Source organism: Thunnus albacares, chromosome 6 (genome assembly GCF_914725855.1).
Source record: "Thunnus albacares chromosome 6, fThuAlb1.1, whole genome shotgun sequence".
NCBI classification, from domain to species: domain Eukaryota; kingdom Metazoa; phylum Chordata; class Actinopteri; order Scombriformes; family Scombridae; genus Thunnus; species Thunnus albacares.
Genome location: NC_058111.1, coordinates 13,852,397 through 13,878,248, shown reverse-complemented (window position 1 = coordinate 13,878,248; position 25,852 = coordinate 13,852,397). Strand labels below are relative to the sequence as shown.

The 25,852-nt window shown below is 39.6% G+C and overlaps 2 protein-coding genes across 6 annotated transcripts in view; both read right to left on the bottom strand.

Annotated features, from left to right (window-relative positions):
- Positions 1-3,381: 3,381 nt before the first annotated feature.
- LOC122984255 (extracellular calcium-sensing receptor-like) lies at positions 3,382-6,846 on the bottom strand. Its single transcript, XM_044354592.1, has 10 exons — positions 6,829-6,846; positions 6,555-6,734; positions 6,254-6,442; positions 5,886-6,125; positions 5,568-5,798; positions 5,237-5,446; positions 5,000-5,123; positions 4,703-4,896; positions 4,270-4,551; positions 3,382-4,163 (listed from the first exon to the last, which is right to left on the bottom strand). Exons 1-10 carry the CDS (start codon positions 6,844-6,846, stop codon positions 3,741-3,743), a joined length of 2,091 nt encoding a protein of 696 aa, XP_044210527.1. The 3' UTR covers positions 3,382-3,740.
- A 2,058-nt stretch (positions 6,847-8,904) lies between these two features.
- plch1 (phospholipase C, eta 1) overlaps positions 8,905-25,852 on the bottom strand; it is a 67,637-nt gene continuing 50,689 nt past the window's right edge. For 2 of the 5 annotated variants that reach the window (XM_044355281.1, XM_044355282.1), the window contains 13 exons: positions 24,594-24,749; positions 23,768-23,830; positions 21,960-22,054; positions 19,737-19,834; positions 19,456-19,635; positions 18,309-18,416; positions 17,163-17,287; positions 16,800-16,884; positions 15,520-15,666; positions 14,998-15,077; positions 14,793-14,852; positions 13,903-14,290; positions 8,906-12,937 (listed from right to left, as the gene is read on the bottom strand). In XM_044355281.1, coding sequence (XP_044211216.1) covers positions 10,200-12,937; positions 13,903-14,290; positions 14,793-14,852; positions 14,998-15,077; positions 15,520-15,666; positions 16,800-16,884; positions 17,163-17,287; positions 18,309-18,416; positions 19,456-19,635; positions 19,737-19,834; positions 21,960-22,054; positions 23,768-23,830; positions 24,594-24,749 — 4,323 coding nt within the window. In that variant the 3' untranslated portion in view covers positions 8,906-10,199. Of the gene's footprint in view, positions 12,938-13,316; positions 13,345-13,902; positions 14,291-14,792; positions 14,853-14,997; positions 15,078-15,519; positions 15,667-16,799; positions 16,885-17,162; positions 17,288-18,308; positions 18,417-19,455; positions 19,636-19,736; positions 19,835-21,959; positions 22,055-23,767; positions 23,831-24,593; positions 24,750-25,852 lie in introns of all 5 variants that reach the window. The other 3 variants (XM_044355285.1, XM_044355286.1, XM_044355284.1) reach the window with 3 other exon arrangements.

The following is a 25,852-nucleotide window of genomic DNA, read 5'->3' as shown; positions in this document are numbered from 1 at the left end:
CAGTTCTGAATTGTTGGCTCAAAACCTTAAAATCAGAGAAAGGTTGTTAAAAAAAAAAGACAAACACATGAACAGTCAATGATGTATTCATTCAGATAAATTGATTATTTTAAGCATTTTTTTCCAGCCATGCTCTAACTTTACTGTGCCAGTTAGAGTCCAAATGGACCCTAAGGTCATCTGAAGCCAGCTGCGGCATCCCAGCCTATAGAGCTGTTCATGGTTTTGCCAAAGCACCTCCACCATCACCAGAGCTTGAGCATCATATTTGCATCTGGCCCAAACAGATGGCAACACAAGGCTAGAATAGCCCTATAAAAAAAAGTTCCTAAACTCTGTTACTAGCAAAGAAGATCATTCCACTAAACTGAAAAAACAGACTCCATTTCGATTACGTCCAGGCTCAGGTTCCTAAATGGCCATTTTTATATGAACATATAACTGTGACAATGGAAGATCACAATAAACAAGTCTAGATACCATTTCTGACATACTGTATATAATACAGGACGAATACAGCTACATATTTTTTTATTCATTGGTTTCTATGTTCTTCTTTGGTACTTCTTTTGTACTATTCTTTTCTGTTTCACATATATGCTACATTTATGCAAAACTGTCTTTGTATCTCTTTCAGATACTGGTATTTATCTCATTTTAACTCTCTTTCTCTCTGTATTATTCTATGTTCATCTAAGTTACCACACCAAGGCACCATCCTTGCCATCTCAAAGGACTAAGTTACATCACACTTAATTCTTGATGGTTAAGGAAAGGAGGTGCTGATGAGCCACAAGTGTACAATTTCTTTACTTCATTATTTCACAAGCAATTATATCCCATTATACAGAGAGAGGTGGCACAGAGGGGAAATGGGAGGCTGTGTGCAAGTTTGTTTGTTGTTTTCAAGGTTTTGCAGATCATAGCTACCATACTGCCATAATAAAAATAGATATACAGTTGATAAATTATTATACTGTAGCTGCTGTATGGTACAGACTGAGTGTTGTAGTCACTTAAACAACAGGCTAAATTCCTGATGTGATTTCAATGTCATTCAATAAAAATCTTAAAAGTGTTCTTTTCTTTTTTGTGGTTCGGGAACATATGTACTTTATGCAGAGAGCATGGTTTGAAGCATGAGGATTTTATGGTAACTAATTAAAATGAAATGAGGCAGAATCTTGTGGATTTTGTTAAATGTTTTTATACCAAAACTTTCACAAAAAATGGACAGAAACCTGTTCATGAAAAAGCAGCCAGGTCTTTAGGGACCTATCTGCACTGTCAATGGAAGGTAAAGACCACACTCACAAAAGAAATGACAGGAATCAACCAGACTATTGTTGTTAAAAGGCTACATTCAAAACACCCTGACTGGCCAAATACACAAGTGAAGTAGACCAACAACTCTTACCCACACGCACTAACCTCCCTGATGGGAATAGGTGTGGCATCAGTGTAAAAATGACTTGCATTGATGCAACCCATAAACACTAGTCCCTTTAAACAATCATAAAGTGGAACTGCATTCAATTTACACATGAAGATTGGTTTATTCATAAAGAGAAGAACTACCTGTGAAAAACATAAAATATCTTCTTGGGCTCTGAGGGAAATTTGTCGAGACAATAACTGTGATGATGCCATAAGGGGCATCTTTGCGTGGGCATGGACACAAAAAATGGGTTATGGAGTTTGAAAGACATAGGTGTTCACCAAGCAGGGAATGAAAAAACGCTATTGAGTGAGTGAGCCTGACCTGTAGTAAGGATTAAAAGTCATTAATATTGTGGCTTCTTCTGCACAGATTTTAACTCGCCTCTTTTAATTTGTCTCTTGCAAGTCCCCTTGACACCCTAATCATGTGTGATCGAATAGTGGCATTTGGTATGAGTCCGGGAGAGTTGTATCTGTCAGTGGCATGCTGTTTATAAGTGGCATATGCCAGTATAAACCGAGAAGAGGTGCAGTTGTCCACTCATGGACAATACTACGGTGTTGAATGCTGAGCTGTAGACCACAAACAGCATCCTCACATAGGTGTCCCTCCCTTCCAGGTGGGAGAGGGCAGTGGCGTCCTCTGTGCTTCTGTTTAAGACAGTATGCAAGTTGCAGGGGATCAAGGGTCAGGGGAAGCATGGGACAGATGAGGGATTTAACCAGCCTCTCTTGCTGGCTTGCTATAGGGGTGAGGGCTATGGGGCACTAGTCATTGAGATTGGCCACTTTCTGCTGTTTGGAGGTGAGGGTGATGGTGGTGTATTTGAAGCCGGTGGGGCTAGTCCAGAGGGAGAAGAACAGGTTAAATATGTTTGTGTTTACCCCTGCCAGAAGGTGGCTGCAGACCTTCAGGACGTGTCCAGTGATGCTGTCAGGGCTGGTTGCCTAGCGTGGGTTGATCCGCATGAACGCCTATTATATATATTGTATCAAAATCTTTTTATTACATAATCTTTCGATTACTCTGTCCCCTGTCTAAGTCCTATCTTATCACTTCCTCCGCATTTTATTTTAAGTGACTACATGATGGACAATTAATTAATTAATTACAGTTGCCTGTTTGCAAATTGTTCAGGCTCATTTCACTGCATTTAGACAGAAATTGATATCTTAATTTCAGACTACAGAATAGGTTAATCTTGCACAGCCAGTACTAGGTTACTATACATTAATGATAGGGAAGTACTGTTAAGTACTATTAAATCAAATACATAAATTGGTGGTTGGGTAAAGATGTTGCACAGCTGCACAAGCTAAGTGCAGACTTCAGATGTATGTTTAGTCCAACAAGGAAGGAACCTTGATGAGAGATGCTGAAAGACATATGAGGGCATCATTAAATGGTATAATATGGCCATCTAGTGGTCTTCATTTGGAAGGTGCAGTTTACGCAAAACACTGTTCATGCTGTCAGCCTCTGTAATCACCATCATCATCCCTTTTTCAAGTGATGAGTATATTAATTGCTGGTAGAATAATGGGTTGCAGATTTTTTAATTTCTCTCAGAAATTATTTTAATTCCTACATTAACTATTGTGATGTGTCATTCTGAAGCCCTGTTTATTTAACAGCAGTTATACTTGTTTAAGTATGCAATCATTTCAACTATGTAAAACTGGGACATGTAACACATCTGACCCATTGTGAAAGTACAGAATTTTTAATATTTACTTTGAATTCATACATGTATATAATATAATAAAAACAGCATTGTATGATACACATGCTACATAATCTGTAGTGAATAAATTAACAGAATTTAATTGTTACTTAAATAATCTGCCTTCAGACAAACTCAAGGAGACTTTTCTTGAGATGAGGTACAATATTTTTAATGTTTAAACTGGATGCAGAACAGTCACATTGCAAAATAAATCAATCACATTTTTAGTGAGCAGCATTTTATTTAAACGTGTATTTTACTTCAATGGTTGATTAGTAATGTTATATTTGCATGTAACAACGTCTACAACAGCAGAAACATTCTTAGTTAATACTAATGAAAGCCATAACTACAATATGTGTGCCTGAGACATTTTTAACTTCATACAGCTAAGGACATTAACAAATAGCATTAATTAAATGAAAGAAATTGATATAACAAATAGACATGTGCCTGCTTAGGGCCACTTCTACTATTATCCACCAAATGGTTACAAAGGATGGCTAGTGGGGAGGGGCATTGTCTCCACCGGACAAATATCACAGTCATATGCTCACATTCAAGCCAGAAATACTATCTGGCCATCAGGTGTTTCTTAGTGTTTTTCTCGGGCTTCAAAAGTATGATGAAACATTTTGGAGCAAAAATGCAGAACAATAAACCATAGCTTGAGGCCAGTATTGCAAAAATTTCCACAGCAACAACATATTTCCCAGGGGAGCTAACATAAGCAGGGACAAAGGTCACCCAGACAGCACAGAAGATCAGCATGCTGAAGGTGATCAGTTTGGCCTCATTGAAGTTGTCGGGGAGTTTCCTTGCAAGAAAGGCCAAGATGAGGCAGGTGCAGGCCAGCAGGCCAATGTAACCCAGAACCAGAGAGAAGCCCACCACAGAGGTCATGGCACACTCCAGAGTGACCTTTGACCCTTGGAAACCCAGATCACGTTGAGGCACAGGGGGACTGAGAGACAGCCATATGACACAGATGATAACCTATATGAAAAAGAAACACATTCTAATGTTATTATTTAATATCAAGTGTAGTTACTTATATGTATCAAAAAATGTAATAATGTAATCAATAAAACAATATTCACACCTGTATACAGGTGAAGAGGCAGACACTTCCTCTTTGTTGGCCTGGACCAAACCACTTCATCAAGCTTTCAGCACCGGGCCGAGCTGAGCGGAAAACAGCCAGAACCACTATGGTCTTGACCAGGAGGCAGGAAACACAAAGTACAAAACTGATCCCAAATGCTGCCTGCTGGAACCGACAAGACCAGACTGATGGACGACCAATGAACACCAGTGAGCACAGGAAGCAGAGTTTCAGCGACAGAAGAAGCAGGAAGCTCAGTTCTGAATTGTTGGCTCGTACCTTGAGGTGAATCAGATTAACAGGCAAAGATGTGGCCATTTAAACAATACACTATATACTTTTTTTTCATTTTTCTAGACAAAATAATGAAAGAAAGAAATGTGACAAATGTATACAACAAAGTCTCTGTTACATCACTCTGGGTTTTTACCATAGGTGTTTGACGGTAGGAAATGAAAACCACAGAGACAGCTGTTGTCACAATGGTACCAGACACAGCTGCTGTGGTCAGAGTAATGCCCAAGGTTTCATTAAAGGAAAGAAAGTCCAGCTGGCGAGGGATGCAGGCAGTTCGGTTAGCATTGGACCAAAACTCTGATGGACAACGCTCACACTGAAGGGAACCTAGGAGAGGAAAACAGAAGAGAGAGAAGGGAAATAAAAGAAAAAGGTGAAAATTTAAGCTGCAAACATGAGTTTTTCTTATCTTACAAAGTCATTTCCTCACTAGTTTTGTTATTAATCTCCCCTTCAGCACATGGGATACAGTCAAAGCAGCAGACAGGTTCCCCTTTCCTGTTGGCCTTTCGGGTACCTGGGGGGCAGCTCTCACTGCACACTGAAATAGGCACCTAAACAAAAAGCCAAATCACATTGTCAAGGACAGACTCATTTTAATTGACAAAGACAATCATTTCAACTGAAAATTGTTATTAGCCTTAAGACAATTTATTGGTCTGATTACCTGATTGGATCCTGTGCTCCACTGAATAGCTGACTCATTAAGGTGCAGATCAAACCCATCCACGCGACCAATCAAAACTAGGTTTAGTGGCCCTTCAGGAGTGTTCTGCCAGTTGACAAGATCATACTTTGCTGGAATGTCGGCCCCTTGGAAATAAAACATTTCCCCCTGTGGAGTGGTGACGTTCACTTTGCTCAAGTGCTGTAACAGCTGTGAAATCATCAAAATGTTGAAGAGACTGTTGACATTTTAAAAAGAATCAGCATGTGAAAATTTAATTTACAATTTTCACAAACATCTGGAACTATCAGTAAGAGATAATCGTGTTTACCTCTATGGGTTTAATGTGTTTTGGAGAGGAGCAGGTGGAGCTGTTGTTTCTGAGAGGGCTGTCTCTGTTGGGGCAGGAGAGAAGGCTGTGAAGTGCGTGGGCTGCAGCATAAACAGCAAGGTAGACATTGTATGCCACTCGTAGCTGGGAGGTGTCGGTAAAGAGATGCTGCATCCCCTCCAGGGACTCTGTCCCATTGCAGGTCGGTAGTGAGGCTTTCTGAAGAGACCTCTTTTCAGGAGATGAAGAGGAAACATTTGATGGATAGTCAAACCGTGTTTTCAGTGGTGAAGAGGAATATGAGGAGAAAGGTTTTACATGTGACTGTGTAGCTCTAGGGCTGCATGCAAACTCTTTTTCCCAGAAATATCTTAAGAATTCATCATCAGGACGATGATTTGGGTGCAAACGTTTGAGATACTGCTCAAATCCAGGTACAGTTGAACTTCGAATGGCCACACCAAGAACTCCATTTGCCACCTTAGAGATGGTAAGATCTTGGAGAAGATCACTGCTGGTGCTCCAAGCCTCACTGGCCAGAAACTGTCTGTCAGTCACCTATAGTAAGAGGACAGTGAAATAAATTATGACAGGAAAAACAGCTGGCATTTTGTTGTTACAAAGTACATGGCTTTGTTTAATGATGAACCCCTTTGTCTATACAAATCCCCATGCCAGTTGCTCACATTTCTCTCAGCCAGTTCCAGAAATAGTTTCTTTACATCTGTATACCAGCAAAAGATCAGAATCACCCTCGTAGTCGAAGCTTGAATTGTGTTTGCTGCACGTCTGGCATCATGCACAATATTTTCTCTGCGGACAGTCTCTATGAATTCCAAACACACCCCTTTCCCTCGAATCTCTTCCTGAAATGTCTGAAATATGGAGCATAAAAACAAATACATATATATTGTTTGCACCACACATGAAGGAGATACATGAGAGACTTTTTCAGGCAATTTAAAATATAACAACAAAAACATACACCTGTATTGCCAATTGACCATAATCATTGTTTACTAGTACTGCTCCAATCCAAGTCCACTTGAAGCGTATGGCCAGTTGTGCAATGGCCCGGGCTTGGTAAATATCACTGGGGATTGTTCTGAAGAAGTTAGGAAACTTGGGCCTGTCACTAAGACATGGGCAGCTCGCCCAGTAGCTGATCTGAGGGAAAGACACAAAACTATTATTTTGACACTGTTTTTACTATAATAATGCATCTTTTTTATGAAAATCTTATCAACCTCTTGATGTAGACTGTATAAAAAAGGTTCATCAGAGATTTATTTCTTGAGGCACTGAAACTCACAACTGGTACAGAGAGAGGCCCCAGGATACTAGACAGCATTATGGCTGTTGTAGATGTGGCAGCGCCAATAAGCAAGGGAACAGGCTGACCACCTGGTGATAGCGTTAGATATAAAATTACATAATGACAATCATTTATACTATAATCATATCAGTTGTTGTTTGGACAAAGCAGATGTTAACTGTATACTAAATTACATCAAGTCATACCTGTTGTCTCTCCAGGTTGTTCATAAGCTGCAGATTGAGGCACAGGGGCTGTTAAGATGCAGCTGCTTGTGTCTCCTCCAACCAGTGACAGTGCAGCTTGCAAAGACCAGGGGTATCGGCTACAGCTATCAAGTATACGATAGCCCAGCTTCACTCCTGGTAGAAGGGTGCTGTTATGATTGATTTCCTCCACCGCAAATGTCATAGCGTACATATATTTTAATGACTCTGGATCTAAACTGAGACCACGGGAGAGGAAAGAAATTAATTGCAGTATCAATCAGTGAAAGATAAAAATAATCATCATGGACAGGATTATAAAATCGACAAATGTCCAAACATTTCATGCATGCAAATATAAATCTTTTGAAATAATTTACACATAAACATAATTAAAATACTGTATGACTATCTCAGATATACAGGATATCACATTTTTTAATTTATAATGTGCCTCTTATAAAACACTACCAGTACTACTAACATTATATAACGTCAACATTACATTAAGTTTTTTTCAGTTTTTTACAAAAATATTTAAGCATGGCAAAAGAGAAAATATAAAAAATACAATCTGCTATCATAATATGAACAACATAATAACCACCAAACATATTGTAAAAGAAAACAAACAATACAAAGTTGTGATCAGGTATTACCCAGTGCAAGGTTTAGAATGTGGCAGCTTGTTGAAGACCTGCTGTATAGCTGAGGGTATGTAATAGAGATTAAAGAGTCCACCGATAATCACATCTCCATCCTGCGAGAGGCCTTTTTTGCTCGGTGTACCCCACCGAGAACACACTATTGCCTGAACCACCTCCAGCCCCATCTGTCTGCCCACTACACTGAGAAGCAGCAGGGAGGAGGGCCACTGAGTGAGGAGCCAGTAGAACCAAGACATGTATGCAGCTGTTCTGGACATTTAACACATATATGTCACTGTTATGTCAATGTTAGAATATGCATCAACCAGAAGTGCATCAAATTCAGTTTGTGTAAAATATAATTAACATCCAACCTGCCTCATCAAACCTGCCAATGGCATACGATAAGTTCAGAGAAAATGGTGCATTACCTCATAGACAACATTCAACAGTTCCTGTTACCAAAGACAAAAGTCCCATTAAAGTGCCCAAATGTAACATCAAAGTCTCAAGTCAGCTTCCTGCAGAGAAAAATTGCATTATAAACAGAATCATAATTCACTTGGTTAAAAAGCACATATCACAAGGTCAATTGTTAAGTCTGGTTGGTATCTTGACTATAACATACACCCCACCCTGCACAAGTGAAGTGTTGATGTGGGTATTTATAATAGTTGTAAAGCCTTTTGCTAGGAAGTAAAAGTGATGACACAAGTGCACTACCTGAAATTTTTCCTCTCTAGAGTGATGGTGGAAAAACAATCAAATGCTAGCAAGTGATTACTGTGTATGAAGTTATCAGTGATGTGTGTGTATGTGTTTACAGTATGTTTACTATAAATACAATAGTGTTTCAAGTAATTCGAATGGCCCAAGGTCACTTAAGATAAGACAAACAATTGGAGAGTTTTGGGAAGCTGTTTAACTCTAATCTTAATGTGTCCCTTCTCTTAGATTTATGGGGATTTGTGTATTGTGATTGATTCATAAAACTTAACAAAGTGTGACAGTCTAGCCTGGATCTAGTATGGGGAATTGTATACCCAGAGCAACAGGTGTGCCATTTGTCAGCTCTATTATAGTCATTTCATGAGCAATTACCTCCCATTATGCATAAGGTGGCATATGGGGAAAGAGGAGGCTGTGTTTGTGACTTTCAATAAATAGATTTTGAGTGTGATTCTTGATTGCATTCTTGATTAATTATCACTTGCTATGTAATATTTTGTTATACAACAAGACATAAACAGAATTTGTTGAAATCAAATATTTCAATATTTTATTGCATTGGTAGGAAAATGCTCACATTCCTTTGATGAGCAACAATAGAAAGAAAAAAGGATGGTGTAACACTAAAACAATAAAAAAAAAAAAAACTTCAGCTTTGCCACCCTCCCTTTCTCAGCCTGGCCCCGTATAATTGTCACTCTGTTTTTTTGTTCCATTAAGTCATACAAAATAAAATAACCAGAACCAACAAGAGATTATTTTTGCAGTCTGTATCAAAGCAATTATAAAAATAAAAAGCTTTTAATTCCAAATCTTTGAATTTGCAATCAATTTTTCAAAGTCTACAAATCATAGAGAGCAACAAGTCCAAGCACAGAAGTATATATACTGTGTTGCACCCAATACAAGCCTACATCCTCTGTTGTTTCCAATGCAACTACTGTATTTGTTCTGTGCAAATGTTGTTGGGCGATGCAACATCTACTGTATAAATTGGTGCATAGTCATGCTTGACATGTTCACAGGTAACATGCACAAAAACATAAATGTACAGTTAGAAATGGTTTTCAACTAAAATCCATCTCAGATTAAAAACAATGACAGGAATATTTACACACGACACAAATAAAGAAATACCACTGAAAAAAGAGGGAAGACTTACATTTGACCTTTGAAAAGTTGAACCCCATCTATTAAAATTAGCTGTTTGATTATTCTACACAGTCAAATGATACAAAGAAAGACATTCCCTCTCTGCTTAAACCCCAATTCTTCTTTTTTGCTTCATATTCAATGTACGCAGTTTGGACAGTACATCACAGGGACAAAGATAACAAGTATCTGTACAATCAGTCTAGGAAGCCATTTGGAGGGAATCGAAGTTCCCACGTACATTTACACATTAAGCAGAATATAGACAATACACTGCCCGACTAGAAAGACCATTCACTATTGAATAGTGGACATTTCATAAAGGAAATTCATGCTGTCAGATCCAACCATTATATGTTTGATTATATGTGATGTTCCACTTATATCATACAGACTATATCTTTTTCTAGTAATAACCCAGAAAAAGATTTATTTGACTGTTATAAGGGAAACCTAAGGATCTGAGAACATGGGAACAAACAATGGCAAGTATTTATTTCCTTGATCTTCTGGCTTTTGGTGTAATTGAACATCATAAAGAATCACACATGATCATTAATCTCATTTTAGATTATGGTCAGGGCTATAGTCTGAGCAGAAAGTAAACCTCGGGCTCTGACGCAAAGTGGGACGAGTCTACAGGTGGAAGAGAGTCATCTGTATAGTAGCGATCTCCATAATGGTCCCCATTTCCATAACGTAATGATGTACAAGCTCCTTCAGGAAGTCCCCTGTCCTCCAGCTCGCCAAGATAGCCTGCTATGTAAGAACCAGTAGAGTGTCTGTTGGCTGGTGGATTCTGTGAGGCTGATTTATTTCTCAATACAACCCCACCAATGCTGGCTGTACTATTGACTACTACACCCACCCGAGGCTTTAGAGCCTCTTGCTGTCTTTCACGGGCACGGCTGTTGATGTGACGCACTCGGCTTTGACTCCGAGAGGATAGGCGACGGGTAAGGAGTGGAGGGGAATCATCTATATCCCTGGGAGCAGAGGGTGCTATGCTTGTTGACTGTGAGTGTGCCAGTGGGGATTTTGTTTCCTGATGCAACTGAGGAGGCTGGGGCCTAAATTTGTCACTGTCATCCCCCTCCAGACTGACCAGTTTACGTAGCTGTTCTGTAAGTGGATCACAAGACTGCGATTGGAAAGTTACTTCCCCCATGGTGCCCATCCTCTTTTGTTTTCTCATATGTGGAGTGATAAAACTTCGACTAATAATATGGTATTTGCTCTGGAAGTTGCATGATATATCCTCAGAAGTCAGGTCTCCCAGGGACTTGGACTTACATGGGCTGGGGGCTGTGGAATCTATGGTACCAGACTGGGGACGAGTTGATAAAGGCCCTACATCCGAGTGTAGTGAAACTTTGGTTTCAGGCTTTGACTGGTGCCCAGTGTCAGTGAGGGAAACCTTTTGGTTCCATGACTGCTTCGGGTTTGTAGTATATGATTGTGTTTGACTTTGGCTGTGTAGCTGGGTGTTTCGAGGAGCTGTAGACTCTGATGAGGGTGTAATGCAATCAAAGTCCAGGTGGCTGTACACTGCATCAAAGTCTGAAGAAGGGGAGTATAGGCCTCTACTGGCAGATTGGCCAGGGAGACTTTCATAAGAGGAGAAACCATTGTGGAAGCACCTTTCCTGCTCCCTCTCCATCTGTCTATACCCTTGCCTATCTTGATGAGATCTGCTCAGGATCTGGCTACCACTATAGCTCCTCTGTTGTGTGTAGGACATGTTGAAGTCTCTGTTGTTAAAAGCTTCAGGATTGCTTTGAGGGATGGGGTAGCTGTTCTGACGCAGTGGACTAAGGTTGGAGGATCTAGAGTCAAATGGTCTATGGAAGGGAGAAAGCTGCGAATAGGACTGATGTTGGAGGTGGTTGGACAGCTGATAGGAAGGTTGATTCATTGGGGAGGGACACTCTGAAAATGGTACACTAGACGGATATGATGGGTACTGTTTTTGAGGATGATGGTATGGCAAAGTCTGTTTTTGTTGAGAGTATTTGGGAGTGGACTCATTGGCTTGGTAAATAGCATGGCGTTTAGTTGGACTTGTGAGCCCTTCCCATGGGTGGCCATGTCTTGGCGAGGTCAGCATCATCTCCAAAGGATCCTCGTCAACATTTATCTCCACTTCTGCCAAAGAATTCCCAGCTGAGTCATGGAAATACTGCAAACAGTCATTGTTTACAGAGGAGCCCATGTGCCTTATAGAAGAACCTCTCTCTAGCTCCAGTATTGGTGTTGGTGGATCATACACCTCCTCATACACACTCTCCTCTGCCTCCTCAACTTCTTCACTTTCACCTCTCTTTCTGTGCATATCATCCCAGCCCACATTGTGCCCTTTCCCTAAACCCTGAACCGCCTTTGCTGGAGAGGAGCCCAAGCTGTTTGAGGGTGTGTCCTCCATAGTGTCTGCCTGAACATGGACTGTCTGTTTCTTCAAGTTGTACACTGATACAGGCAACAGCAACTCCTCATCCAGAATGGTGTACACCTCCTCAAGCTCAGCAGTTTCTGGGCTGGAGAGGAGGGCAGGAGCAGGCAGGTCTGCCTGGGAAATCTTGTGTGGTGAGTGGATTTCATGGTTTACATTACTTGTTTTTTGAGCTACCATTTGGGGACTTATCAGGTGTTTCTTGTTAGTAGATGCTGTGTTGGTCTTGAGAGGAGACCTCGAATCTGGCAGCACTTTAGGGGTGGTAGGCCTGAAGTTTGAGTGACAAGAAGGGGTATGATCATGGGATAATGTGAAATCGTTTTGGTCAACAGTGCTCTCAAACTGACCAATCAGAGCAGAAATAGAGCCACATGTGTCTTGCTCATTGCCTAAGGACACAGCGTCAATGAGTCTGGAGATGGTGCTGTTGTGCAAAGAGCTGGGACTCTTCAAATCACAGTCTATACTGACAGGGGAAATAGGGGGCACAGAGGAAGGGGCAGAAGAGGAGGATGAGGAGACTGAAGGTGCAACTGTGAATGTTGTGCTGCTTGATGATGTTTCTGGTTTATCTGATCTTATCTGTTTGTTGGTGGAAAGTGAGCTGACACTATTTTTCTCTGTCTCTTTGAAGATAATCTTTGATTTGTTGACTCTATTGTCTTCTGACTGGTAATTGACATAGTCTTCTTCACTTCTTACTTCTCCTCCACCAATGACCATATAAGAAGCCTCCTCTGGTTGGCCAAGTTCTTTATTTTTGTTGATGTATGTCTTAGAAGGGGAAGAGATGCCTTGTTCAATAGAAGCTGATGATTTGATGAGAAGGTCCACAGAGGAAGACCTGGGCCTGTCGAAGGGGAATGTTCCTATGGACGCAGATTATTGAACATACAGATTAGTAAAGATAGGATTATAAAAATACAATTTGATGTAGAACAAAAAGCCAACCAACAATTACATGACAACACTCCAGCCAATACAAGGCAATAGCAATACACAGACAAATGGATCACCAAGTACAACTGTGAAGGGGAAGCTGGAAAATGAGACTGTGGAGGAAGAATCCATGTTTGCGAACATCAGAATAGGAAAGAGATGGTCAAATGGGATTGGTTTGGTCAGATGGGATCAAATGACACAGCAATATATTTCTCAGACCACTTTCGAACAAAATACACTGGGTGGACGTAATACTGATATGTTTTTGAACGATGCAACCTTCAGACAATAGGTATTTTAGATTACCTGCAGGAATATCCTAGTCAGTTCTCTACTATAAAGAAGCACAACAAATGAAGATGGGACAGAAAAGGCATGTTAAGGTATCATGGAGAGTAGGTTGTAGTCTGTCAGTTTACATGGTTACTGCACATGAGTTTTTTAGATAGTTATAGCAGAACAAGTAAGCAAAGGAGTGAAATTAGAGTAGGTTGTAGTCTGTCAGTTCACATGGTTACTGCACATGAGTTTTTAAGATAGTTGTAGCAGAACAAGTAAGCAAAGGAGTGAAATTAGAGAAGGAAACATCTAACATTATCAACATGAAAAGCAATTCAAATCAAAATGCTGCTTTAAAAAATGTGAACTCCATTCATTTTATCGCAAAAACAGTGGCACTTTTGTAATACAGTTTAAAGAAATTACATGAATAGCAACTCATTGTTATTATTAATGTAACATATTACTGTGGCTTGTTTTGTTTCAGTACTAGATAATGAATCATGAATCTAATGCAAATTAAACTGGCATGGATGTAATCTGGGTATAATCTGCATAATTCCAAAATACATGTGTGAATGTATTTCTTTGACTAGGTCAGTAAAATACCCACCAATGACGGTGTCTGCACCCATATCATGCCGTTCCTTGTCTGGGGAGCAGAGGGACAGCTGCCCTTGCAGAAGCCTGTCTAAGGGCATGGAGATAGGTCTGTGGGTGAGGGGGGCTCGGGGTTGGTAACGTTTTTCCACACCTCTTTCCTTCCCTGACATGCCCTCTCCTGCTGCCCCTGCACCTGTACCATTCTTGTGGTCTGACATCGAAGCCACTGACTCTGACAGCGCCATCTTGGTCTTCTTCCGACCCTTTGCTGGGGCACTGGCTGTGCGCCGCAGGAGGTGATCACTGATGGAGCGTTTCCGAAGGCCAGCGGAGGTTGTATCCACAGAGGACTTGGAAGAACGGTTAAACAAACCCCGGATACCTCGCAGTTGACTACCCTGAGGGCAGGAGGAGCAGAACAGCAAGGAAACAAGAAGTGAAAAAAGATATCAGCAAATAAAGTGAACTTCTGATATAGACCAAATATACATTTTCACACATTACAGTTTGAAGTTAATTTTCATTGAAACAATGAAATAGATATGCCATCTATTGAACTCAGTTTACAAGTGTTATAAATGCATGCTTTTACATGTATTGCCTATAGATGGCACCCTTACCCCTCAAATTATCACAGCAAACAATATGTAAGTAGCCATTATGGATTATGCAGGCATGCTTACATTGCAAATTGTTCCATCTTTGTTGACAATGATACCACAACAGTTGAAAAAAATGTATTGTGAATAAAAATGACCTCATAAGTAAACTGTATGACTCAGTCGTTTAATGTCACACACAGACAAGTCAGTGCAAATACAGCTGAACACAAACTGCACTTATGCACTCATGCATTACTGTTTCATGCAAAACCACACAGAGCCTAGGTCACCAGGATACCTTGTTAGCTCCTAGAAAGTGCATTATGGTAAAGCTGGGGTTCAGGACTAGAGGGCTCCACTAGAAAGACAAAGGATTGTAGAGGCATAGCTTCAACGGATTGATATGTTGAGAAAAACATGTTTTTTCTGTTTACCTTCAAAACCATAATCTCATTTTCCAAAAGAGATTGCTACAGTGAACACCAGGAATGTACAGCACTCACCTTCCCATAGACATCATGCACCGACACATGCACAAAGATGGAAGCCTCTGTCAGCCCCTCCAAGTAAACATGTCTGTAACCTGTTGTTAGTGATGAAGGGAGAAAGCATGTAAGAGAGAGAGTGAATGGTAGAGAAAGATAACAACTGTCATCAGGCTGGTGATTGTGTAGTAGGTGCCTGGGGAGAGGGCATCAGGGGTTCAGGGACAACTCTGGTGGATGTGGACAACAAAAATAACCTGCAAAGCCATAGGTCTTTTACTTTACAAATCAAACAAATGGCTCACTAGACAAAAGATAATGTGCCTTATAGCCATAGCACTGCTAAAGCCATCAGGAAAATTATGTGTTTAAGAGTGAGTGTGTATTGGTGAGTCTGTCCTTCCATTTGTGTTAAATAGAGGAACTATAAAGAGTCTAACTGGCAGTGACAAACTGTGTCCTCTGTTAAGTTCATCACATTCGTACAAAAAGTTCTTTGTGTCAGATATAAATGAAAACACTGAAGAATTCTGCACAGACCAGGCATAAGGCTGCTGAAGGCAACAGTCCGTTGACCAATAAAGTCCCGTCCAATAGGGTCATGGTCCCAGACAAGGAAGCGCACCAAAGCCACCTCAGCCATGTGGAGCGTAAAGGACAAGGTCTCCTCCCATACTGGATTAAAACCTGAGAAAAATACACACATATAGTTTATGCTCATTAGGATGTGTTTCATCAGTATCTCCATCAAGCACAGATGTAAATCATGCAAGACTACATGTGAATGTAAATCTAGCAAATTGTTAAATATGTCTGAAGTAGTAGTGTGTCAAATGATGTATTTCATGGATCAATGCCCTGCACAATAATCTTATAATACTGTTGGGCTCCCAGGGTTCCATAACCTTTCCCAGGGCTTTTCCCCTCCCCCTGCCAGATGCCCTCATCTATGGAGGCATGTTAGCAAACCCCTCTGTTCTGCTTCCTTCATGCCTCTAATTAATTAATCTGACTTTTGATCCCACCAGTGTTCCACAGCCAAAAGTGTGCAGCATCTGTGGCTGCAGCATTGTTTAATCTCTGCTGTTTTTTTTAAGGATTGATGGCAATAATTATTAGAAGTTGCTTTTGTCTGTGTGCCATACATACAGTATGATATGATCAACCCATTTATCTAATCCTCGGTTAGGAAAGCTCATGTGTCAGAGATCAATCTGTTTTATATGGGCAAAAGGTCTGCAATATAATTTGATTGCCATTATTTAACTATGATCAATAAAATGTTACATCAGTAGGCCTTTTTTCCACAGCAGACATTTTAACTTGTCACAGTAGGAAAAGAACAGGTGTTACTAATAACATTAATGACGACTACGTTCTACAATATTCCAGGACCCTTAAACTGAAGCAGATAAATGGAATTCAGCCATCATTCATTTTATTGAGCTTTTCCTACAGTGTCGTGTCAAAATTTCATCTGTGAAAAGGGCCAATTCTTAAAATACAATAACAGTATTTAATGTAAAGATGATACAATTGAAGAAATCTGATCTCCTCTACAACAGTTATATTTGACTAAACTATGCAGGCCTGGCTAGATGTGACATGAAATACTCAATATCTCACCAAAGGGAACTCATCAGTCAAAGTAAAATTTGTAGGCAATTAGGAAGCTGAGAAGGGGGGATGCTAATCAGATAATATAGTTCTACAAATTTAGAGTAATTTCTGTCCATTTTCTGTTATGTAAAATGACATTCAATAGTTCAGTGTGTGTACAGTATTTTGATATTGTTCAAATTGATGTGTGTGTGTCTAACCATTGTCATCAACAACTCTTGTCTGTTCCTTGCAGCAATCAACTGGCAGACCGATGATCTCCACTTCAACAAATGGATCAATAATCTGATAGAGAAGGAAGGGCAGTGAGATGATAAAATGGCAATACAATTCTGTTATATTACGTTACATTAAATTAATTTGGCAGACATTATTGTTATGTTTTGTTGTAGTTGTTTTTGGAATTAAGTAAATGTCAAAACATTTAAAATTGTATGTCATGCCACTGAATATATCTCCTCTGAGGACCATATCTTGGTTGAACATATCTGAGTAGTCAAGTGTAACAGTGCATGTTTGTAGTTTTGTGTGTGAGAGAGACACAGAGTTCAGTGTGTTTGTACCTCTCCACGGTCCCCCAGCATTGAATCTGGTGGTTTGGGCAACTGCTGTCCGCTAATGATCTTGAGAATGAGCTGTTTCTTGGGGTAAGCTGGAAGTGGGTCATCACTGAATGGGTTGAAGGAGCCTGGAGGGAATGAAAGACAGCAGAGCAAGAACTTTGATTTATGTCATCACTTAATTCAAAAAATCTAAGCCCTCTCTAATCGCTGCGTTTGTTCCGGTTTCCAAATATTTATACACAGAATGTGCACAGGAAAAAATAGCAGATAAACTCTCATTTTTGCAACTGACTATATGACTATATGAACTATATGGACTTTGCTAAATTTATATTCAAATCTATCACATGTGAAGCCTGCCTGGGGAAAAATGCATCCATCCTTCTGCTTTTTTGTGTAGCTTACTCCTTAGTTGGATAATTCATATCACAACAAAAACAGGATATCAATATTGTAGAATCATGAGGATGGTATCATTTTTATGAATTCAGGAAGTGCAGAAAAATATATTCACGCTCACTTCCCAATGGAATCCCAATGAGAGCAAACATTGCATTCAAGGAAAATATGGTGTGATGCTCTAGTTATCTCTTATTTCTTTTTCATGTAATTGTGCACAGATATGTTTTGAATATTTTACTCAATAAAAACATATATTGGCTCAGTGCAGCAAGCAGACAGGCTATATATGCAATTGTGTGGCGTGTTCTTAGTTTGATGGTAAATCAAAAGTTTGAGAGGTTAATCATAGATTGAGTAACATGTTTGATATTTTAACTAAACAGTTCTTATATTTTTTATTTTACTATTTCAACTACATAACAATATCAAATGGTATATATATTTCATATTTCAATATCAATGGTATGTATATTTCATTTCATGGTAAAGATCAATAGCAAGATTATCTAATTCTCTGATGTAACTTTTACATTTAAAATCCCCTTATCCAATGTATATATTTTCCAGTACAGTTGTATTTCTACCTATGACCAGAGCTATCCCTGAGCTTATAACTTGCTATTGTTTCATAGATCCAATCACAACAAATATGTTCATCAGTGTTTATTTGCATGAACAAGCACTTTTTTTTGCATGCATGTATTTGTGCTTATTTGTGTGCATGCAGTATATCTGTTGTAGTACCTTTACACATGGGAGGGGGCTTGAGGACGTAGCCAATACCTCCATTCACCATGAACTTGGCTCTGTTGAGCTGCATCATTCTGCCCTCCGTCTGGTAGTTCAGGGCCACTAAAAGAGAAAAAAAAAATCAACAATCATATGCAATATAATAAAATGCATTTTAAAGGCATCAGAAACATTTGCTACAAAGCTCGTTTCTCTTAGAGTATGACAATATTTAACATATTTTGCAGCTATTACTGCCTGGCCTCCCTGGGTAGCCTGTTCTGCCTGTGACGGCCTGTTCCTATGGCCAGGCTGTGTCCATTCACTGACTCAATTATCATCTAGATATTGGTGCAGTACAAATAAACTAAAAATGAGACTGATTCTTCACTCTCCTAGTCATTATTTTTGCATTTATAAAATATTCCTCTTTGGTTTGTCCATTATTTTTTCTTTGTTAAAGGAAGGAACAAGCCTGCGTATCTATGTAACCTTGAAACCTTAATTAGTGAAAACAGATTAGCAAGAAAATAAGTGAAGAAAAAATGGAAAGAAAAAAGAAATAAATCACAAACATCTTCAAATGTAATCCAGCACAGAGTTTGGCATTTGTTTATCTTTTCATATATTTTTGCAAACCTACTGTGATAATTTCTTAAAAATGTTAAGAGACCAATATGCCTAAACTTAACTGAATGAAGCTAAATTGAATTGGTTGGGACAGGCAGGGATTCCTCGGATCTTGGATTGTTCGACTCTGTTCAGTTCCAATGCGGATGAATATATTTAGTTCCAACCCTTTTTTTAACTCACCCATCTTATTTTTATTTATTTATGTATTTCTGCTTAATCCTCACAAATTCCTGTTCCAACTGTAACCCTATAAATACACTCACAGACACACAATCACAATCACACACGCAATGCTGCACAACTGAGCTCACACTCTTACCCATTAGGCCCTGCACAGATGACTAAATCAGGACACTAGCACACCACAGAGTGTGATATGCATAAATGGAGTGTGTGATGAAGTATGTTTGTGTGTATGCAGTGTCAATTAATGATGGGGTATGTGACTTAAGGGAGGGCACCTGGTGTTTTCATTAAAAGACAAGCTCCACACGAGTCAAAAGCTTTGAGCGACAGACAACGGTCTTACCCAACTGACAGCCCACATTCCAGTAAAACTGGGGATTGAAATTGGACGAGTCAATGCGATAGGCTGAGGGATAAATCCGTGACAGTTGCCTCTGGTTGAATGCCAGGAACTCTTCAGCTCTGTGATTGACCATAGATTGGGCTCTGGTCTCACTAAATGACAGAACATCACCTGGAGTACCTGAAGAGGAACATTGGTTAGGCATGAGTAAATGTCTTGAAAGGAAATATTGCAATCCGCCTATTTGCTTGTGTGTGCACAGTTAGAGCTTAATGTTTCACCTTCATTCAGACACTCCTGTGAAGCAACAGAGTTGGTGAACACCACCAGGTTTGACAGATCTCTACTCAGTTTCATCGTCTTCCTCTTCCTTCCACCCCTAAAACAATTGCCAGATGACAGAGGACAATTGCAAGAAAGGACAGAGGAGAGTGAGTGAGATCATGTATGTATACATGAGACCAGTCAAGTAAGACAGATATGAAGTAAGCCATGCACATACACATATACCCATTCAAGCATTTACATTGGCAAAAGCACAGCAGGCGAGAAAGGAATGTCCATCAGCGAGGCAGCTTGCAAACGGCAGGAAAGAGCATCAAAGCAAAAAGCTTAATAGGGACCAGAGCGCATGCAGTGCAGCAAGACTCACACACACTCACTTACAACTACACATACACAAAGTCATGCACACGCAATCTTGCATGGGAACATCCAGTCACATAGACGCATGCTTGCAGGAATCTGTATTGTGACAGTTTTCAGGGACATGCATATATGAATATGCAACCAGGAACAGATAATGGAGGAACACAGAGAGAGACAAAGGCCTGGTACACAGAAACCGACTAAAAGACGGGAAAAAAATAGCTGAATTTCCATACTTCTTGCCCAGTGATCACACACAAAGAAAAAGGAAAAAGGAGACAGAGCTGCTCAAAGAATGTGTGTGAAAGAGAATTGGGCTGTGCTCAAGTTGCTATGGTCTCAATTCGATTTTTTTTCCCCTCATTTGTGAATCAGATCTGTATTTTAAAACCATAGCATGAACAGAAAAAAACACTTTGAAGTCTGATTTTGGCCACTTTTATATGTGGTCCTAAATGTCACGAATGTCTTATTTGTGGTAATGGAATGTCTATCTGAACACTGATATCCGAGCTTATGTGGCATTTATGTCGTTCGAATGAAACATTTGTCTTAATTCCATGCTGGCGTACTGGAGGAAAGATGGAAGACAACTACAGTGGAGGTTTTCATCAGAGGAACAGTGAAGTGGAACATTTGAGATGCATAGAAGCGAAACTCAAAGTGACATGGGAAGCAATGGAAAGTACATTTACTCAAGTACAGTACTTGTGTACAATTTCAAGGTACTTGAGTATCTACATTTGATGCTACATTATATTTATACTTTTTTTGTACTTTTAACTCCACTGCATTCATATCACAGCCAGAGATACAGTTTCAACTAAGAATTAAAAAAATAATTAATAAAAAAATAAAAAATAATTTAAAAAAACATGATACATTGTTGTAGATTAAACCACCTATAAATAAAGAAGTTAAAATTAGCTCCACTTTGAGCAACTACAACTTACAATTTACAATTTACACGTTAATACATCAACAATAATGATGTAATAATATAATAACTCTGACAGGGGGCATTCTATATAATTTACTTTTGCTTCAATTTTATTCTGTTGCCAGAACTTCTGTACTATTACTAAATAGAATTTTGAATGCAGGAGTTTTGACTGTAATGGAGAATTATTTATAATGCTGTATTGCTACTTTTGCTAAATCAATTATCTGAATATTTTTTCCACCACCGATCACAGGAAAATGTCTTTAATATCAAAACAAAGACTAAAACTACCTTTAAAGAATGTGAATCTTTAACAAAAGAAGCAATAACATGTTCTTTTCAGACATATTTATACAATACACCAAGCTATGAGCCAGTGGAGCTTCGTGACGACACCATATGCAATGCCTCTAGTCATAGCCTCAATTTCACTCATCACAGGTGTTCTGTCTTTGGTCTTTTGCACTTGTGAGTCATTTCAGGAACGTGATTTGCTACAATAAAAAATATCATGTGAACAGAAAAAAATAAAAAATCTGGTCTGAGCATGAAGTCATAATTGTATAATTAAGCAAGATTTGCAGAGTGAACGTAGCCTTGGACTTAAAGAAAAGTATAGAAGTAATGATTGTTGACTTTCCTGATGTCTTTTATCTGACAGATTATAGATTTTACATGAAAGGAGAAGAAGTCAAAACCAGTCTTCTCCTCCTTCCCTATAAGTGGTGGCTATAGGCTTGAAGTCAAGAATTATTTTCCTCACTCAAACATAAAAGATTACTGAGCAAGCTTTAGCTGTATGCATGGCGCTACTGATGCTTTGAATTGTTTAACGCTCCCAGCAGTCAGCAACTATCAAAGCTCTCATTTGTCAGGGAGTGTCAGTGTTGTGGTGAGGTAGGTCAAAGGTCACCTGTTGAACTGTCCTCCGGCTTCCCTCCCAGACCTCTCCTGACTGTCCTCCTCCTTGTCCACACTTTGGCATGTCAGCCTGGATTTGGAGTGCCTCTGGACAATGAACAGACACATACATGACTATATTAACAAACACAGAAGTAGCACTGCAAAGACAGATTGCTTTACTATTTTGTTCTATTTTTCTATTTTTGGCACATTGAAAAGCAGAAAAACAGTGTTTATATTCTTGTTGCAGGTTACTCTCAAGTTCAGTTCTGATAAATGTGTTCAATACACATCATACATGATACCACCCACACACAAACTTGCAGTATATGGGTTCTTTAGTGGGCAGAGGTTGCTGATAGTGTGTTTTTCACAAATTGTATGTGTTTCATAGATGTGTGATTCATAGTGTTGTTATTGTAGTAGCAGTTTGTGAGTTTATGCATGTCGGTGGGTGTTTTAGGTATAGCTTATGTAATTCTAGCGAGTGTGTATTTTGTGAAGTGTATTCTTCTTCAAGAGAAGCAACATCTCTATTAGAGCTAAAGTGGAGTTGAGAAGAGGATGAGGGTCGCAGTAATTACAGGGTTTAGGCTGCTTGCCAGCAGATTACATGCACCCATGCATGCACACATATACACACACACACACACACACACACACACACACGTGGGAGGATGCATAATGTGCAAAGACAGAGGCATAAAAGAATGAAGAGGAGATGTAAGCGGGTAAACAGAGGAGGGGACACAGTGCACAATGAAAGGTAAAAGAGAAGCAAATGGATAGAGGAAGAGAGTCAGTGGAGAGTGGGGAATAACTAGACTGAGAAATTAGAATATGTAGAGAGAAAACAAAACCAAATAACCATTCATACAACATTGATGCACAAACCCATTTTTTACCAAATTAAAAAAAAACCTAAAATGAATAATATATTGGCTTGATGCTAACTGTATCACAAAAGAGAACCCGAGGGACTAGAAACCATCTTGATCAGATGCACTATAAGCATTTCTCCCTGGGTCTACACCACTAGCAGGTTTCTGGAGGACAAACATACCTTAGAGGAGATCTAAATCAGGACAACACATGCTTTTGATCCACATGTATAATTCACAGAATGTGCATAACACATGCATTCTCTGCATTGATCAGCTGTGTTAATTGCAAGTTAAATATAGCAGTCTTAATTATGACCCTGCTGACTGAAGATAACTCTACAAAAGGTGCAATATATCTAAATTTTCTATCTGTGACTTTATGGAGGCAGGTTTCTGTTTCGCTTCCCATTAGTGACACTAATCGCTCTCTTAATCTTACAAAGATATCACACCCTTGTCTCTATTGTTTGAAAAATATACTTAATGGGCAGTTTATTACATACACCTTGCTGTACAGTGGTCTTTTAAGAGCCCTGACACACTAAGTGAACATTGGGCATCATTGAGATGTCATTGCTATCCTCTACTTGTAATATTTTGTGATGTTTCCAGCACCGTTGGCTCTAGTCTGCTCTGTCATGGTCATTTAGCTGATTGAGAATGTAACAGTAAATTGTGACAGAGTTCTGTCTGACTGTTCAGCAGAGAGAAACAGTGAATCAGTTCAGATGAGTAAAGAATGTGTAAAATATTGTCCAATAAAAAATGTCTGAAGAAGGAAACTTCCTCAAGGTCTGTTATCCCTGTGGTTTGAAGTATCAAATTATTTCATTACCAACCAATCTGAAGCCGAACACAAATTTCCCATTTGAGAACCCACAAATAGATCAAAAATCAAGCAAAAAATAGCATCCTCTCTTTCGATGCACCTCACCTTCTGTTTGAGCGTCGTGATGAAGGATCTGCTCTGGGATTTCTTCAGTACCCCTTTGGAGCTCTAGATACAAGGAGAACACACTCAGAGACTCTTTTACATGTGTATTTGTGTGTGCTTGTTTACACTCGTGTGTGGAGCATTTGGTGTGAATCTAATAACATCCACATTAGCACCCAGTGAGTCACTTAAACCCGAAAGCTCAGTAGCTGGAGGGTCTGCAACAGACATCAGCCAATAAACCACAGCACAGCTGAAAAGGAGAGTGGGGGAGACATAAGAAAAGGAGAGACGGAGAAAGAAGACAAATTATAGTAAGGAAGAGCATGACAGAAAAAGCTGTGGAGACAGAATGAGGTAAAGGGAATCACCAGCAAAGCAGGAGTAGAAGAAACAGAATAGGAAACCCTGATACACACCACCCACTGTGGGTGTTGGGAAACGGCTGTCAGGAAACTGAAGCTTCTAAAAATAGCACAAGATACAAGCAGGGAAATTAAATATTAAGTAACACTGCAGACATTTAGTTTCTCATCACTTTAGGTCTGTTTTGACATGTTTTAGATGAAACACCGCCCATGCATGTGGAAATAGGGCAGTCCCTGCAGAGTGGCCTGAGGAGGTGCTGCTTGTCTGTGCATTGTTTGTGTGTTCAGAGGGTGTGTTTGACCTGTGGGTGGTGTAGTAACTGGTCTTTATTTTTTCCCTCCATGACTAATACCATGGCCTAGTTTTTATCCCCCCTCTCCTCTCTTTCTTCTATTCATCTGTTGATGTGTATTACTCTGCTGCATATGCATCTCTACACATCGCCTTGGGGCTGTACCTGCCGCAGGTTCTTCTGCAGGCCCTGGTGCGTGGCTCGGAGCAGGGCTCTGATGCTGAAACTGTCCGTATCTTCCTTGTCTCCGATGCGAGATTCCTTCAGCAGAGAGTCCAGTTTCTTTCTGATGTGAGACTCCACCTGGTGATGACCATTACCCTGTGTGAAAGCAAATGAGAGTAGAGTTAGAGAAAGGCAAGGAAGCAAGAGACACATGGAGGTCATTTCAATAAAGGTGCAAGGACATATTTATGGACAGGAGATGATGGAGAGTATTGCTATCTTGGAACAAGGACACACAGTGTCAGTGATGCAAAACCCCTGAAACAAGGCCCAGGTAATATTAACAAATTGCAGAGCCACAGCGCCAGCAGTGACACGTGCAGTATCGGCTCAAAAAGCACAAGAAAACTAATAGAATAGAAGTGCAGATGTAGACATACAGATGTGTGCCATCTACAGGCACACATCTGTATGTCTGTGAAGAGTATAGAATTTGCACTGCTCTGAGTCTGAGTGCTGAAAAAACTTCATTTGATGCCTTCTTTACAGATGTTTAGACAAGGACAAAATTAAAAGTTTATTTGTTTAAATTGCAAAATGTTCAATAACGTGTAAACATATATAAACAGGCACAGGTTTCATAAAATCATTGTCATTTTGTGTAATCACTGAGAGTCTCACAAGGTAATTTTCACATATAAAATGTGACACATTGCATTGTGGGATTGTTAGCAGTATTTTTGCACCATTAAGCAAAAATACTGTTTTTTTTTCATTCCCTTGGGGGAATTTTGAAGGGCACCGTACATTTCATGAATTTCACACTCAGAATTTGGACACTCAAAAAAATGGCGGCAGGTAAATATGGTGCACTATATAGTAAACAAAGAGTGATATTTAACAAAGCCATAGTGAGCTGTAACACTCACTGCCTGCAGGTGCCACAAGTGTTCAAATTGTGGAAGCTATTACTTTTCTTGCCTCGACATCAACATATCTACATTTGCAGGTCTAAACTGTTTCAGGTACAAGTTGGGATGTATAGAACGGACTAGGGTTGACATCAACCAGAGGGGAGCCACTTGAAGGCCTGCAACAAGATGTCTGGGAGTCAAAGAATTTTACAGGCCTTCTGAAGACTGCATAGCTTGTATATGGTGGCCTGAGCCATTGGTGGAAGACCCATAATCTTGGAGTACTGACAACATTATGTGTCATTTTCTTATCACAAAATTAGTGCATTGATATCAACTGCTGTG